This window comes from Ceratotherium simum, chromosome 34 (genome assembly GCF_057802395.1).
Source record: "Ceratotherium simum simum isolate JZ-2026a chromosome 34, ASM5780239v1, whole genome shotgun sequence".
Classification (NCBI taxonomy): Eukaryota; Metazoa; Chordata; class Mammalia; order Perissodactyla; family Rhinocerotidae; genus Ceratotherium; species Ceratotherium simum.
The window spans coordinates 2,742,863-2,760,567 of NC_141933.1; the positions used below are offsets into that span (position 1 = coordinate 2,742,863).

The 17,705-nt window shown below is 62.7% G+C and overlaps 1 protein-coding gene across 2 annotated transcripts in view; it reads right to left on the reverse strand.

Moving 5' to 3' along the window:
• The window catches only part of LSP1 (lymphocyte specific protein 1), a 38,456-nt gene that overhangs the window by 12,030 nt on the left and 8,721 nt on the right, over positions 1-17,705 (reverse strand). The window contains exon 1 of one of the 2 annotated variants that reach the window (XM_087422491.1): positions 13,412-13,535. The exons of the other annotated variant lie outside the window; for it this stretch is intronic. Coding sequence (XP_087278617.1) covers positions 13,412-13,473 — 62 coding nt within the window. The 5' untranslated portion in view covers positions 13,474-13,535. Of the gene's footprint in view, positions 1-13,411; positions 13,536-17,705 lie in introns of those variants that run through there. 2 annotated transcript variants of the gene reach the window in all.

Genomic DNA, 17,705 nt, shown 5'->3' on the forward strand with positions numbered 1-17,705 from the left:
CCTACCCCAACCACCCAGCTGTGGCTCTCCTCCCTGCTCCCTAAGAGCACAGCACGTTGGGAGAAGGTGGCCACGAAGGAGGGCCTGAGGCCCAGAGAAGAGGCTGCCTCCAGCCTGGGCTTGAGCCCACCGCTGGAGGGCCCTGCAGGGTCGGCTCACCCCACACTGCCGCCCTCCATCTCAGAGCCCTCGTGGAGTCTCTCTATGTTGTTTCAAGGATGGGGAAACTAAGGCCCACTGCAGGGCCCGGCACAGGAGAGGTTCCTCCTGCAGGGCACGCTGACACCTGTGGCTGCTCAGGATCCCTCACTCCGAGCTGCACAAGGTCGGCCTGGGCCTGGGGTCCAGAGCCTGGCCACTCTGGCCGTGGCCCAGCAGATCTCAGACCACTGGTGTCCAGTGGGCACCACAGGCCTCATCCAGCCAGCATGGCCCTGCATCCCCCAGCCCCCCTGGAGCCCGAGAGGGGTGTCCGGGGTCTCTGCTTCTGCGGGGCTCACTGCCCCAAGCCAGGGTCTCAGTCCCTTCCTGCTGGTGTCCGCCGCCTGACCCCGCAGCCCGCTCCTTCTGGGCCTCCATCCCCTGGCCGGGCTGGGCCGGCCCCGTGGTCTCAGCAGCCCTGCCAGCACATGATCTAATCTCTCCGAGGTCTCCTCGGAGCCTCTCAGACAAAAGCCAGGCCCCTCCACAGCCCCCGCGAGAGGCCCGCTCCCCCCGCTGCGGCCACATGGAACTCCAGCCACGCAAACCAGACAGCCTGCTCAGACCTCTGCACCCCCAGTCCGCCCACCCCACTTCTCAGAAGTGCCTTCCACTCCCACCCCCATGGGCCCCAGGGAGCCACTTAATTCCCCACACCTGGCTCCCATCAGGCGGCAGATGAGGCCCAGCCTCTGGCTCCAGGCCTTGGCTGGGGGCTGCGGGGCCGTGTTCTGTCTGGGGAGGTAGAGCCTGGGGTGCTCTGGAGGCTGTGGGGACCCGGAGTCTGGGGTCCCTTCCTGCTCTGCACGCCAGCAGCCCCTCCAAATGGAGGATGGGAGCAGAGCAGGGCGTGGCTGGAGCTCAGGGAGACATCCCCGGATCTGGGGTGGAGAGAAGGTGCCTTCTCCTGGGGCAGCTCCTGGGGCCACCCCCTGAGGGATTCCCTGGAGGGAGAGACTGGCCATTGTGCTACTCTCGCTCCTATGTCCAAGCTGCACGTGCCCGTGGACATGTCTGTGTAGAGGGTTTGAGGGGTTTTAGCCAATGTGTGGTGCATGGGGGTGCGTGCATGGACCTAAACCCCAGCTCCTCCTCGGGCCTGGGCTCGGGAGCCCCTCGTGGGGTCTCTCTCGGACCAGGTGGCCACTCCCGCCCCCCAGACCCCTCCTCAAAGTCCTGGAGACCCGTCACCAGCACAACTGAGTGCAGAGACCACACAGCGTCTGGTCATCCCAGACACAGACGTGTGCGAATCCCTGGGGTCCACACACATGGCACTGTGTCCCATACCAGGCCCCACACGTGAACCCACAGCGCATGGCCGCGTGGCAGGAATGCACATGTGCCCACAAACTTTCTCCATGAGCCCCACACTCAGGCCCACATAGGCGCACACAAACCACACACCACACGTGGGCCCAACCACCCACACTGTGCACACACACGTGCACACATGGATGTCCATGTGCAGACTCAGACATAGGAATAAGGTGAGGGCAAAACGGCAGGTCCAGTCCCCCTGGGACCCCGCCGGGGTGCCCCAGCAACTGTTCACTGTCTCCCTTGCCTTCTCCCCAACAACAGCCCTGGAGAGAGGCCAAGGCGTGTTTTCTGAAAACATCATGCCTGAGGAGCTGGCCCCTCCGAGTGTCACCTTCTACCATCTGCGTGTGGCTCCCTAAGCCCTCACAGTCAGGGAGCTTGTGGGGCAGAGTGGGGGTGCAGGGTCTCCCCAAGGCTCTATGCTGGGAGAAGCAGCCAGCCCCTAGCCCCTGACCCAGGGCCCAAGGACAAGGAGCTGGCTCAGCCCCTTCCCTCCTCGCCTCCTCCCTTCCCGCCTGCCCCGGGATGTGAGTAATGCGGCCCCTCCTGGCCCCCTCCCATGACCTCACCCCTCACTGATCCACAGCTGGGCTCCGTTCTGGGAACTGAGAGGGGGGCGGCTCTCCTGGGGTGGGGTGGGGGCCTCTGGCCTGGGAAAGGCGCCCCCCCAGCCAGGCCGGCGGCCCAGACCCCTTGGCACGCTCTGTGGAGCTGTCAGGACGCTGGCGACGGCCGGCCCGCCCGTGGCCCCTGGCCCAGCCCGCGTGCAGCTGCAAGGGATTTGGTGTTCCTGCGCAAATGCAATTAGGCTATTTCCTGTGTCTGTTCTGGCTCTGTGCACGGCCCCCGGCTCAGCCCGAGGGGCTGCCGAGTGGGGCTTCGCCCTTCCTTCCCCAGGGTCAGGCTGCTGCACTGCGGGTCCTTGCCCCACCCAGGCGCACTAGCGTGCACAGACCTCATCAGGCCTGTGCAGGCTCACGTCTCCCGGATCTGAGGAGGGGTCCCCGAGTTCAAGGGCTGCCCCTGCTGGCTGTGTCCACCACCTACAGGCCCCAGACTCAATACGCCAGACCCCTCCTCTCCTTCCCCCGCAGCCCCCAGGCCCCACCAAGGGTCCGATGGTGTCAGTCCTGGGCCCGGCCCTCGCAGCTGTCCCTCCTCCTTCCTCCCCTGCCCACTTGGCAGGCTCCAGAAGGGGCATCAGGCCTCGGTCCTGTCTCGATTCTGCCTCCTGCAGGCGGCACATGGGTTGCCCTGCCCGCCTAGGTGCCTAAAGGTCGGCTCAGAGGCCCGGGGAGAGCTTGGGGCTCGGCTGGGAAGCTGGGCTGATGGGAGGACAGCCGGCTGGGCCTGGCCTGTTGTGGAGGAACTTTTCCTTTAGGCCCACAGAGGACCCCCTGACCACAAGTCTTCTGGACACTGCTGGCGGGAGCTGGCCAGGAGGACTGGGAAGCTGAGCTGGTCACCCCACCGGGAGCAGGGGCACTCTGTAGACCACCAAGGTCCCCTCCTGTGCCTGGCCTCCCCAGGGTCTTATATGTCGTTGACTGGGGTGGACGCTTGCAGAGCGAGGGGCCCCATAGAGACCGTAGAGACCATGAGTGAAGGGACAGAGTGTAGAGGGAAGGGAGCCCACGGAGGGGCCTTCTCAGTTCTGGCTTCCAAGGGTGGTGGGACAGCAGCTCCTCAGACTGCCACCACCAGAGAGCAGCTCCCAAGGGCGGGGTCGGGCCCTGTCGGGGAGCTCGGGAGAGGACGGCGTGGCTGGGCAGCACCCGTGCCCCATAACTCAGGTGCAGGTCGTGGGGAGAGGTCTGCAGTGTAGCCTTGCCAGGGTCAAGCCGGCTGTCACTCATCCTTGCAGAGAGGCAGCTGGGGATGCAGCTGAGAGGGGCGAGCCAGGATCACAGAGCCCCGAGCGAGCAGGCAGGTGGTGGGTGGGGTGGCTGCCGCGGGCGGGGGTGTGGGTGCGGGAGCTGCAGCTGCCAGGAACCTGCCCCACCTCCACCTCCCTGGCGTTGGTCCAGCCCACCCTCCCGGCCCAGCCCTCCCCCAGCAACACCTTTCTGGGTGTGTCCGTGCCCTGCTGGGCATCAGGGGAGGCGACCCCCTTCCAGTGGGCCAGGTAGACACCCCACCAGACAAGCCCCGTTGCCCAGGGATGCCCAGGAGGCGACCCTGAACTTGGGTCTGGGGTTTGTGGGCCAGGGAGGGGGTGAGGCAGGAGCAGGACCTCTCGGTGTGGCCGAGGCCGGGAGGTAGGCTGTGGGGAGGTGGCGGAGGGTCCCTGTGCCCCACCATGGGCCGCCCTGGCGGACCCCACGCCAGCACAGGCGCCAGCAGGTTAGCATCCTGGAAGGAGGCCCGGCCGGGATGCGGAGGGGGAGACACAGGCGGATTAGGAGGGAGAAGGGCCAGGCTGGGGGTGGTGGAGCAGGCAAAGGGTAGGCAGCCTCCAGAACCCCCCGGGCGTCCATCCGGCACCCCAAGAGGGGAGACGGTGAGCAGGAAGGGGCTACAGGTGCGGAGGGGCCCAGGCTAAGCTGGGGAGAGCCCTGGGGAGGAGCAAGCCCTGAGGGGGCCGAGGGGCAGCACCGGAGAGGGCGCCGCAGCTGAGGCACCAGGCGTCCGAGGTGACCGGAGCAGGGCGTGGCCTGGGGCTGAGCATGAGAGCACCAAGCCCCTCGGGGCTCCAGGCCCAGGCCTCTTCCGCTCTCCCTCCCTCCGGCCAGCATGGGGCCTCTCTCCTCCCGCAGGGCTCCTCCAGGGCCTGGTCTGCAGGGGTGCACAGGGGTTGGAGCTGAGGCCCCGCCTGGACTGTCACCCCACGACTGGAGGCTCAGTGCCCCCATGTGAAGACGAGCGAGCTGCCCTGTGCCGGGTGCTCAGCTCTGCCCTGCGTGCAGGAGGGCCAGCTCTTCCTGACCCCTCCATCACTGTCTCTCCCAGAAGGGGCCGCACCAACGGGGCGGGACCCAGGGGCCTGGGGATGTTAGGTCTTGGGAAGATCCCAGTGCAGAGTGGCCAAGCCGGGCTATGGGGGCCACAGAAGGTTCTGAGCAGGGGGGTGCGTGGTGGAAGGCAACCGCGGGGGGCTTGAGGGGGGGGCCTGCTCCATCCTTGGGGTGACAGGATGAGGCCCGCAGGGCCAGGGGCCTGGATGGGAGGGAGGGCTGAGTGGGGGGAACTACAGAGCTAGCGTCAGGCGGTCAGTCACCCCAGGAGGAGGGAGCTGCCCAGGAAGGAGCTGGAGGGAGGCCAAAAGGGCAGAACAGGCCTGGGAAGCAGCCCGGCCCCCCCAGGGAGGAGGGAGGCTGAGACCGTGGCAGGGCTGCGGCTTTGGTCTCTCTGACCCCCCTCCCAGGGTGAGACCGTCGGCCCAGCCTCAAGCCCCCCAGCTGTAGAAAGGGGTCTGCCCCACTCAGCAGGGTGAGAACCCAGACCCCTCCAGGCAGGCCCAGCCCCCGCTGCCCCATGGTGGGGCAGTGGTAGATCTGTGCCCCCAAGCAGGGGGCTGAACAGCACCGGGGGCAAGTCTGGCCCACACCTCGCACATGCACGTCCCTCTTGGCCCTAGTGGGCAGGTCATATCTGGGAAGGCCCCCTGGAGGAGGGGACGTCTCTCTGTAAAGTTGGCTTACTCCACATCCACAGAGAGGATGGCACCCAAAGGGCACAGGCTGTGGGCACAGGCTTTCCCCAAGGTGTAGGGAGGGAAGGAGGCCCCCAGGGGCCAGGCCCCTGGGTTGGTGCGTCCTCCAAGGCACCCTGCCCGGTGCTAGGGGAGATGGGGGCAGAGCTGCAGCCTCCTGGAGCCCAGAGCTGGCAGGAGAGAGGCCGGCCTGCAGTGTGCTCTAAGAACCACGTGCCCCGAGGCCAGGGCATTGTAGAGGTGGCCCCCGAGAGGAGGCGCCCTGCCCAACCCACACCTCCAGCTCCCCCCCGGCCCCTAGGGATGAGGAGGGCCCTGACCTGGACGGGCAGCCTGCCTCTCTGAGCCCTGCCTCCAGGAAAAGCCAGTGCAGCTCGTCCATGGGGGCCCTTTACACCGACGGTGACTTTAGCCCAGAGCCCCCAGCCAGGACTGCCTTCTGCCCGGGCATCGCTCCCCCTCAGGGCCAAGGTGGGGCCTCTGGTACCACAGTGTGGTCTCTGCAGCGCCCCAGCTGGGCCTCTCCACCCGACACACCCGACACACCCTCATCTTCCCACGGTGGGGCAGCACTTGGTGCCTCTTATCTGGGGCGACCCGTAGCTGCGCAACTCAAAACCCCCAAAACAAGGAACTGCCCTTCTGCGTGTCTTTCCCCACTGCCCCCAGGAGCAGATCAGGGAGAGGCAGCCTCTGTCCCAGCCCCCCAGTCACCAGGGATCTCTCGGGCCAGATCCTGGCCCTTGTCTCATGCGATGAGGCCTTCACTCCCACTGGCCCCTGGTGGCCACTTCTGCCAGCTCCAGACCCCACTTAGCCTGGGACAGCCAGCCTTGAGGTGCCACTTGGCTCTCGTGGGACTGGGAGGTGACACGTGCTGGGCCTCAGGTCTCCCACCGGGAAGGGGAGGCGGGGAGACCACAGTCACCCCTGCCATCGTCCCCAGACTCCCTCCCCAGGCGGGGCTCCCTGTTCCCCTCGATGACAGCCCAATATCGGCCACCTGCTCTCTAAGCTCCTGGCAGCGCAGGTTTGAGTTCCAGATCTCCTTCTCAGCCTGCCCGTCCTCCATCCCTCCATCCTCTCAATTCCTCCAACCCCACAGCCTCCCCCAACTCTCCCCCCTCCCTCTCTCTCCTCCCCCCTCCCCACTCCACCTCCCTTCCCCAGCACTTTCTTTTGCCAGGTGCTAGGGACCCAGAGACGGCTGAGATGTCCTCCCTGCCCTTAACGATCTCAGAGGCTGCCAAGAAAACGAGCGCCAACCCGGTGGGGTGGCTCAGGGGCCACAGAGAAGGCCCCTATTCCAAGCTTTGTTTTGGGGGGCAGTAGCTAGCAGGAAGTCCCTTTGGGGGAAGGGTCTCTGTGCCTGCACCCAGCCCGTAGGGGAGAGGAAGGCGCAGCATATTGACGTGCGGGAATCTCCAGGCGTTGCAGGGGGGGACCGCGGCCAAGGGGAGACGGGCAGGACGGGGGGCACAGCAGACAGAGCGGGCACCCCCCACAGCCCTGCCTTTCTCTTTCCAGCCTCCCGGAGTCCAGATGGTAAGCCCACCCCCCTCCTGGGTGACCCACAATCCCAGCGCATCCCACGTGGTGCACATTGTCTCCTGACTCCCCCACCTCGGGGAAGGGCGGTGTGGGGGGCATCTGCTCCTCTGGACTCCCTACACCCCATGCCCTGTTCCAAACCTGCCCCCCAGCTGGGGCCGCTCCCCTGCTCCCCTGGCACTGCCCACCCCCGCCCGCCCCAGTGAACTGCCCACACCGGACAAGCAAGACCCCATCCCAGGCTCTGAGGCGGAAAGGTCCCTCCCGGACAGCCCCACCTCTGTGCAGCGCTGACCTTGGGTTCCTGCCGAAACCTCCACACCAGACCTGGATGTGACGGCTCCCTCGGGACAGCAGCTCCCGGGGGACCAGGCTCTGAATGCAGTTGGGGCGACCGCAGCCCAGCCCCACCCATCACACCGCCTGGCCCCAAAGGTGTCCAGGCTGGCCAGACAGATCCCCATCGTCAGCCCAAACAGCCCAATGGCAAGGGTGCTGCCACTCAGGTACCCACGCACGGGCAGACGGCTCTGGCCTGAGGGCATCCGTGACCCCGAAACCTTCCTTGTAGGGGCTTCAATCTCCCTTTACAACTTGGCTCCACAGAGCCCTGAGCCTGGGGCCCTTGAAGACCCTGCCAAGACCGGAAAGTGGACACGTGGGCCCCTCTATCCCAGGCTTCCCCTCGGAACACAGACACTGGGTCAGGGACTGTCCACCTCCGCCCCAGAGTAGGGTCCAGAACCGAGCTTGACATCCCGCTGACCAGCCCATCACCTCCCTCTGGCTGGGTGTCCTACCTCTTGTGATGTGCTCCATGGTCAGCCTCCTCACTCTGGCACCATGGCTCTTCTACGTCTCTGCCCCCATCTGCTCTGACCAGCCTGCCCTTCCAGGCTTAGGGTCAGAGGTCAAGGCCTCACCCTCCTCCAGGTTCATCTAGGCTCTTGGATCTGGCATGGCTGCGGCTGGCGCTGGCCCTCTGCCCTGTGCACTGCGCACTCGGGTCTTTCCGTTCTCCTCCGAGTCACTGACCACAGCGCTGCAGGAACCTGGGCCAAGTCCCGTGGCAGCCCAGGAGCCCGCCCCTCGGCTCTCAGCATCCTCTGCCTCGGCGAGTCGCCCCTGCCCACTGCTACGCCTACATGCTGCTCCACTCCAGCCGACCTCCCGGAAACCGGACAAGGGGGCTGACCACACGGCGCCCGGATTGCCTGGCAGCCCCACCACATCTCTGAGTCCAGCCCAGTCTCGTCTTGGCGCTGGACGGCCCTCCAGGAGAGCCGGCCGCTCCCGAGCGGGCTGGAACTGCCTGGCACAGCTCTTGGAGCACTGAGGAGGCCAGCTCTGGCACGTTCTGTGACACGCGACTTGGGGCTGGCACCGGCTGGAGCCTCTGCCATCCCCTTCCCCTTTCCTCCTGCCCGGTGTGGCCAGATCCAATTCACACCCCTAAAGGCCCCACCACGCTCTGCCCCTGTCGTTGCCAAAACGGCTCTTGTCCTCAGTCGAGTCCTGGGGGCTGCACGTCCTTCAAGACTTGGCTGCCCACCTGGGCGGGAGCCACAGCCTGGCGTCCGACCACCTGTCCGTCCGCTCTCGGCTCTGGCCCCCAAGGACACGGGCAGCTGGACCCTCTGCCTGATGCCTCGCACCATTTCTGCTGCTGGGGCCCTGCCTGGCCCTCAGCCCCTCCTCTAAACCGCTCCTTGACCCCCAACTCCCCAGGATCGATTGTTCCGGGAGGCGCAAGGGGGCATAGCGGAACAGAAAGAGCCAGGCGTTGCCCCTGGATTGGCCCTCACTCAGCCTCTGTCGTGCACCCACTGGCTGTGTGTCCTCTGCAGACCCCTGCTGCCCCCCCCCCCCCAGAGCAGTGGGCTAGACCCCAAGCCTCCCTGGGCCTCAGCTTCCTTACCCACACGGATGGGGACGGGCAGCCTCAGTGCGCCCATGAGACTCACGTGAACTGCTGGGTGTCCCCCCGCTGAGGTCAGGCGGGACCTGCCCTGGGCCTCTGGGGGCTCGGCCGGAACAGCTCCCTTTAGAGGGGTGAGTGCCCCGTCCACAGCCAGCATGTGGCTCCTCATGGCCGTCCTCCCGCCACCCCATTACGGATGAGGAAACCGAGGCTGAGAGGGGCAGTGTCTCACTGGGGCTCCCCCAGCCCCCTAGGGCGGCCTGGCCGAGGTTGGCGTTCTGCAGCCCCTGAGAGTGGGTGTGGAGACCAGGCAGCTGGGGCCCGTTCGGGGGTCCCAGGTCCCTCCCTCCCTCCCCCCCCTTCTCCCCTCCCCCTTGCCGGCCTCACCTGGTCTGCCCTGCTCCGCCTGCCTTTTACCTGCCCATCCGCTCCCATCTGCCCAGAGGGTCAGGAGTAGGCATTAGACGGTGCTGTCCCGTCCCCAGATTCGACACCGCACCCCGGACCCTCGGTGTCCTCCACTCATCTGCTACACAGGGACCTTGGCGGACGGCGAGTATCCCCATCTCCTCTCCTCTGTCCCTTCTCTTTGTTGCTTTCACTTGGTCCCGCTCTCCGCTGGACCCCTGTCCAGTCCCCACATGCCCTCTGTCTGCCTTCATGGAGGTCCCGCTGCCCCTCGCCCTCTCCCCACTCTCCTCTCCTCACCTCCGCTTTCTCTCTCGGTCCTTCACTCCCTCTCACTTTCTCTTCTCTCCTTTCTCCTCCTTCCTCCTGCCACCACCTGGTAGGACACAGCCCGGGGACAGGAGAGGCTCACAGCCCGCAGGGCACATGGTGCCCTGGCCGCCAGCCTCACCCCCACAAGCCTCACCTCAGGCCCGCCTCCAGACCTCCCCCTGCCCGTTCACAGCCGTCCCTCACGGCCACCCTCTCACTTTCAGTGGTGGCCGGGGGCCCATCCTACTCGGTGCCTGGGACTGGGCCTGTATCCTTCTCCCTGACCCCCAGGGGCCACCGAGGAATTGTCATCCCCCAGCTCCCACCCACAGCCGGGTGCCCACCTGCCCCCTGGACACCTGTGTGTGTCGGCCTGTGGCCACCAACCTGTGCTGAGCCGCTCTGAGCCTGACGAGGTGTTCCCAGGGGTCAGGCCCACTCCAGCCATCCCTCAGAGCCCAGGGGCCCTGGGGTGCCCTCTCGAGGCTCTGGCAGGGGCACGGTGGGTGAGCGCCCAGGTGCCCGGCATGCCCTGGCTCCTGCCTCCTTGCCGCTCTGTCCTGCTCTGGTTCTCAGGCTGGGGCTGGAGCCTGGCCTGAACCTCAGCGCTCTGGGCTCTGGCCCTGACACACTGCCCAGGGGGCTGGGCCACTTGGTCCCTGTACCCCCTGCTGCTGGCTCTCCCAGGCTCCTGGGCAGCAACAGCTCCGGCCGACGGACCACCTGGTCCCACGGTGGAGCCGCCCACCAGACACGGGCCCTGCCAGGGCTGGGCCACCCCACCCACCGGATCTGGGGCCTTGGGTGGGCCCGAGGCAGCCACGCCCCTTTGGACACTGGTTTGGAGGCCTGGCTTCTGCCAGCACCCCCAGGCCAGCCCAGCAGGCTGCCGGCCCCATCCCTTGCCTTGCTGTCACACCACGGTCCCCAGAGGCTGCCTGGGCCTGGCTGCCCAGGGTGGGAGAGCCACCGAGATTGCCGTCCTGTCCAAGGGGACGTGTGCCGAGAGCAGCGGCAGAGGGGCTCTCACCAGGGCTCCTCCAGCTTCCAGAGCTCCCCCGGGGGACCGGGAGCCCAAATGCTGATAAGGACACCAGCCAGGGTGACCCGGCCAGCCCCCTTGTTCTGTGCCAGGCCAGCCCCCACCTCACAAAGCCAGGCCCCCAAGGACTGTAGGACGAGGCAGGCGGCTGAGGGTCCCGGTGACCTTCGGAAGTAAGCGGGCCCAAGGTCGCCTCGCTGCCCCCTGACCATCTCTACACTAGCCTGACCCAAGGTGGGCCTGAGGAGAGCCTTGAATCACTGAGGGGGGGCAGGAGGGGGCAGGGGAGTGACTCACAGCCTCCTGGGAAGGGGAGGAGCATGGCATGGGGTGGAGGGCACTGCAGGGGGAAGGGTCAGCCCTGGGAAGTCTTAGGAGGATGGGGAGGAACCAGCGTCTGGGTGGCTACACAGCCGTGGTCCCGGAATAAACGAGATTTAGATGAGGAATACGGGCGGGCTAGGGAAGAAGGTTTCCCAGCTGGCCCAGAGGGTCGTTTTTAATCTGCTTAAACTGGATTCAATTTACACCACAGCCACCACTGGCTCCCAGCATGTGTCTCCGGAGCTTGTCACAGAGAGGGGTCGCGTCCCATCTCTGACATCCCCCTCCCCTCCCTGCCCAGGCATCTGTGGTGAAGGCTTGGGATGAACTGGCGGGCTCCCCACTCCCAAGGTGACCTGGGATGAGGCATGGCCTCTCTGCCCTGGTTTTCTGTCTGTCAAACAGGGACAAGGCACCTGCCCACCAGGGCTGCGGGAGGTTAGGTCTGTCAGATGCCGGAGAGATGCTGACGACCATGAGGATGATGGGAATGTCACTGGTCTGGCCAGGCCTCACGTGTCCCTGCGGGTGGGTAGCACCCCGCCCGTCTCTGGGTCAGGGGCCTGGAGGGTGTGCGGGTTGGTGCACATCTGTGAGCATCACCACGTGCCATTTGGTGGACCAGCTCATGTAGCCGGACAGACAGGCTTCTGTTATTCCTCATGAGGGACTCTTCTCCGCTCCCTGCCCCACCCTCCCACTGTGGACGTTTCTAGGGAGTTCAAAGAGACACTTCCTTCTGCCCCTGCCCCACTGGCCAGCCACCCGCAGGCCCACACGACCCCCGCCCATGTTCTTGGGGGGTCACCCCGAGCCTGCCCCTTGCCTGCTTCTGAGCTGGGGCTGCGCCCTCCGCACCCCTTCGGGGCCCCCACTGTGCCCCCTGCTCGCCAGCCAGGTGCTGCGTTTGAGAATGGAGCCAAAGCCACAGCTGGATGGACGCTTGTGGTCCAGGCCCTCCTATGACAGGGACGTGTGCCCAGCCGGGCCCTGGGGCTCTGCCTGTCATCCTGGGTGGGCTAGGAAGCTCCCCTCTTGTGCCTCAGTTTCCCCACTTGTTAAGTGGTGCTAGTGAGCCCCGGGGACTGACCCCGGGCACTCATCAGTCCCTGGGCCACAGAGCTTCCCAGAGGGGGACAGTGATGACTCGTGGGACGACACATCTCAGCCAGGCAGGGAGGAGAAGTCTTGCCTGAGACAGGTGGCCCTGCACGAGCGTCATCTGGTCAGCAGCCTCAGCTGGGATGGGCCAGGGGTCCGGCCCTGCAGCCCGAAGCCTCCTGCTGGGCTTAGACGGACAGGGAGGATTTGGCATCTGGGTGGCCACACGGCCATGGCCCCAGAATAAACCAGAAGCCAGGAAGCGACAGGTGAAGCCCAGGAGATGACTCACGGGGGTAGGGGCACCTTCTGAGCAGGCAGAGTGGGCTGCAAGGGAGCATGCCCAGCAGAGGCCCCTCAACCCGGTCCCAGGTCCCGACCCTGGAGAGGCAGCCCTCAGGCCATGCCAGGGTGAGGCTCGGAGAGGCCCATCATTCTGCGTCTGCAGGGACCTGGCAAGCAGGAGCTGGAGGGACCAGGGCTGTTCTCAGTTCTGCTCAGATGCTGCTGAGCCCACCTGTACACCTCCTTGTCCCTCCTCTCTCCAAAAGGCAGGGCTTGGGAGGACCTGGGGATGCTGAGAGGTGCCTGTCCAGCCATCCAGGAGCTTGCAGTCTGCCCAGCATGCCCTGCCATTGAAGGAGGCAGGGAGCAAGCTCACCAGGCCTGGCAGAGGAGGACAGTCCTCCCCTCTTGGGAGAATCCGAGGCAGACTGCATGGAGGATGCGGGATTTCAGTGGGGCCTTAGATGTCTGGAAGGGTTTAGGAGGAGGAAGAGCACTGCAGGCGGCTCAGAGGGAGGCAGTGAGGGGCCCGTGGCTCAGAGTAGTAGCTCTGAGCCTGCCTACAGCTGAGCCTGTGGATCCTCCTGCCCTGTGCCTCTGCTCTCTCCACGACACTACGAGTCAGGTGCCACCGCACCACTACTTCACAGAGGAGGAAATTGAGGCCCAGAGAGGATAGGGCACTGGCCCAAGGCCTGGGGATGCAGGAGCCAGGATTGCAGCCCAGAAGATCTGACTCTGAGGCCTGAGCTCTCACGATGGCCCCGGTGGTGCCTCCACACGGGGCTGGTGCACTAAGGGCATGGGTGGTGAACGAGGCTGCAAAGTCCAGTTTCGTCGTCTGTGAGGGGTGACTGGATGGTCCCCGAGCGCCAGCGGGACCACGGGTGCGGCCTCGGAAGCGTGCTCCTCACTCTGGGCGCGTGAGCCAGGGCAGAGCCTGTGGGGCAGGGAAGGGTCTTCGAGCAGAGAGTGGCGCTGCCTGAGGCAGACGGAGCAGGTGGGAGAGGCGGAGGAGGGTGCACTGCCAGGTACAGGAGGAGGGGACACGGCCCACGTGCACGCACCCACGCACACGTGCACGCAGCCCGGCGGCATGGCACACCCCTCATCCTGCTACAGCACAGGGGCTGGGCCAGGCTTCTGGGAAGGGCTGGGACGCCCCACTCCCGGGGCCAGCCTGGCCCAGCCACACCAGCCCTGGCTTGGCGGGTGCCGATCGTCCGCAGGTGGGACCGCGCGGGCACCCCGCCCTGCCCTCCGTGCCCAGCCTGGGCCGGCAGGGACCTACCTCAGGAGGTTCTCCAGGCCCTGTTTGCTAGAATTCCTCCTCAGGAGCGCCGGGCTGCTCATGCTGCTGGCGGCCGCCCGCCTGGCCAGCGACCTGGCCTGACCCCAGCCCTGGGGACGCTGCTGCGCGTTCTTCAAAGGCTCCTGTCCTGCTGGCCCTCCTCCTGCTCCTCCTCCTGTAACTAGGACCCCTCTCTCCCCCTCTCTCTTTCTTTCCTTTCCTTTCTTTTTTTCCCCTCCCTTCCCCTCCTCCACCCTCTGTCCTGTCTCTACCTCCGAGCTGTCTCTCCCTCTGTCTGGCCGTCTGGTCTCTCTCTGGCCCTGACACCCCCTCCCCTGTCTCCTCTCTCTGTCTGCTTGTCTGTGGCCTTCCGTCTGTCCGTTCTGGCCCCTTGGCCTCGGGGGTCTCCCGGGCTGCCTCCTGTGGGCTGCCCCGGGTGCCTAAGTGCCCTCTGGCCTGTCTCTGAGCCTCGCGGCCCTGTGGGTCTCTCGGCCCCTCTCCTCCTTCAGGACGCTTAGCAGCTGCTTCCCTTTTGTTCCCCCCAGCCCCTTCTCCGCCCGCCTTGTCTCCCCACCTCCACCTCCCCCTCCTTCTGAGACTAGTAAAAATGTCAGAGAGAAAACCCTCCCAGCCCCACAGCCTGGGGGCTTAGCAGGCCCTCGGAGGCCTGTGATGGGCAGCGTGTTGCTGCCTCCCGCCTCTCTCGCCTCCCCCACCACCACCCAGGCAGCTGCTCCCTGCCTTCCTCACTCTCCTTCATCTCATCTCGCCCCACTCTTGGGGTGCCTGGTCCCCCAAACATGCCTCTCCATCCCTCGTGCCTCGCCCCTTGCCCTGGCCTGGCCCAGCCAGCCCTCTGGCCCTCCTTTTTCTCTCCTTGATCTATCTGTTGGATCTTCTCTCTCCCCCTGCCCTGCCCAGTCCTGGGCCCTCTGCTCTTTCCTCTGTGGGCCTGGTCTCCCTCGCCTGCCTCTCTGGTCCCACACTCAGCCCCTCTCTCCCTCTCTTCCCTCATCGGTCTCTCTCGGTCCCTATCTCTGTCTCCCTCCCTCCTTCTCTCCCCCTCCCTTTGTCTCTCCTCCCTTCCTCTTCTCGCTCCTTCTCCCCTCCCTCCTCTCCCCCTCCCTCCTGGTTCTCCATTTTCCTTTGTTCATTCCCAGCCCTCTGCTCCTGTTATCACCTCAAGGGGGAGGCTGGGGCACCCCGGGAATCCTCTCCACTCCCCAAATGGGGAGACTGTTGCCCCCCCAGTCCCCAGCAGACTGCACTGGAAGGTCAGAGTGGGGAGACTCCGAGAGGCAGAGATGAACACAACCTCTCCCATTTGGTATCCGCAAGCCATGTTCCCAAGAAGTGGCTGGTGGGCACAAGGTCGGCAGTGCCCTGGCGGCCAGGTCCCTTGCCCCTGTCTTCTGGCCAAGGCCCCGGGAGGAGCAGCCCAGCCCATTGTTTCTCTGGTTGGGCTTAGTCCCCATGACTCACTTGAGCACACTCGTGGCAAGTGACTGGACAAGGGGAGGGACTGGACTGACATTCACGGCAAGTCGCCGAGGGCCAGCGCTGTGCCAAGCAGTCTTACGTCCAATAGCTCCCCCAGCTCGCCAATGCTCATGACCGCCCTAAGAGGCAGACGCCACTGTACCCATGTCCCAGCTCGGGAAACCGAGGCTCAGACTGGTATCCAAGGGCACTGAGCCTGGGCCTGGCAGAGCCAGAAGCACAAGCCTAGTCTGCCAACTGCCCAGCACTGGCCTGGAGAGGCCGTCTCCACATGCACTGTGGCCTGCCCTTGCTGCCCTCCGTCCCCACAACTGCAGAGGAACGGCCTCTCTCGATCCCCCAGCTAGTCTGACCTCCGGCTGGGCCAGGTGCTCAGGGCTGGGAGCACCTGGTAGATGTGTGAGTTGACAAAGGGCGAGGTCAGGATCAGACAGGCGAGGGAGCGGATGCACAAATGAATCACTGTGTGAAGGCAGCGTGGGTTGGAGGTGGCAGCGATAGTCGGAAAAATCCCATGTGGGCCCAGAGCTCAGGTCTGCAGTGAGTCAGGTGGTGGCTGGCTGGGGGAGAATTTGTGAGGGTCAGAAGTCTGGTTCAGATCCCCCCACACACACATCAGATGGGTCCCATGGCCAGCGCTGGAGGGGAGCCCACGGCATCTCCCCTCCCCGTGCACAACCCCGGAGGAGCCGGGGAATGTGGGTGTGCCGCAGAGTCAGCTGTGCCCACTGCCCATCCCCAGCTCCAGCCAAAGCCGTGAAAACCTCAGGATTCTGGTGGAATAAGGAGGAGGGAGGGTGGCAGGGCCGGTCCTCAGGCTGAGCTGCACATTCAGCAGCGGAAGTAAGTTTGGGCTTCGTTTCCATCTCAAACTGCCCCTCTCCTCCTTGCCTCTTGCTTTTAGTTCTGGAATCCCAGTCACAGACAGCCAGGGATGAAATGTGCCAAGGTGTATTTTGGTTCAAAATAAGGACAAATATTTCCACAGGGAAGAGGGCTGCCTTGGGATGGTGGGAGTTCCCTGTCACTAAGAACTTGGAATTGCACAGTTATCTATCAGAAATGCTGATGGGTGGGAGGTGGCAAGAATAGATCTTTATACGCAGTGGCCAGGATTCCTAGTTTTACAACTAAGACATGTCCTAATAGGGACAATAGGGCAGAGTATTTGACATCAACTCTACCGTTATCTGTCCATCCATCCATCCATCCATCCACCCACACACCCATCCACCCACTCATTCACCCACCCAGCCAGCTATCCATCCTCAAACCATCATCCCTCCATCCATCCTCAATCTATTCGTCCAGCCACCCGCTTTATATAGCTATCTTTATATAGACATAGCTATATATGTCTTTCCATGTATCATTTATCAATCCATCAATTTCTCAATATATATATATCCACTCAGTTATCCATGTAACACAATATATCCTCCCATCAATCCATTCAGGCATCCATCAATACATATATATCCATGTCCACTCATCTCTCTTTACATTGCTTCATTGAGCAAGTATCCATCCATCCATCCATCTACCCACCCACTCATCCATCCCTCCATCTACCCATCCAACCACCTACCCATCCCTCCATCCCTCCATCCCTCCATCCCTCCATCCATCCATCCATCCATCCATCCATCCATCCATCCATCCATCTATCCATCTAACCATCCATCTAAATTCCTTAATACATATAAAATACTTAGAAGAAGCATGCAGCTAGCCATGCATCCATTTGGAATATAAAAACCACTCAATATATGTTAATTACATTATCTATATGCTCAACCATCAATTTATATATCTATTTGCCCAGCTACCCAACCAGTGAAATATCTGTTCATTCTTTAATACATCCTTCTAACTCTCCAGATATTTTTCTGTCCTTACTTTCATTCATCTCTCCAAATATTTTAGTATTATCACCCCATTCATATATCTGTCTGTCCATCCATTTATATGTCCATCCATCTTCCCATCTAGCGAGTGACGCATCCAATTGTTCATAAATACACGTTTGTCCTTCCGTATACGTATTTGCCCATCATTTTGCCCATTAAGCAATCCAACTGAGTTAAAACAGTTGCTGGAACATAGTAAACCTTCAATAAATATTAGTTACTATTATTTTCATCTATCCATTTACTCATCCATATCTCATCCAACCAATGATCCATTCATTCATCTCTCCATTTGTCTTCATACATTCATCCATCTATCCATATATTTTTCAACAAATTTATTGAATACTTACTGTATTCACTTTTTGGTGCTGAGGATTCAGCATTTACAAAGTCCCTGCTCTCACAAGGCTGACATTTTAGTGGGAACAAAAAAATCCCAAGTAAATGTATACTGTAATAAATCAGATGATGGTAAATGCTATACAAAATGTAATCTTGGTAAGAGGACATAGAGTTCTGGAGAGGACTGATATTTCATATAGTATAGTCAAAGAAAACCTCACAGGAAAGAATAAGCCTTTCCTTGTTTGAAAAGACTCTTGAGAAAAATGACAGATAGCTATATACATCAGTGGGAGAAAGTGTTCTAGGAAGAGAGAACAGTAAGTGCATAGTTCCTGATTTAGGTGTGCTGTTCACCAAGATATGTCTTCAATACTTCATCCAGCATCAAACTATACACCTATTTACTCACTGTCTATCTTTCCATTCATCTGTCTCTTTCTATATTTGTCTATTTGTCCATCTAAAATGCTATCCATTATCCATATCCATCCATGTCTACCTGTGTTGATAAACTTCTGAACATCTGTCCAGTTATT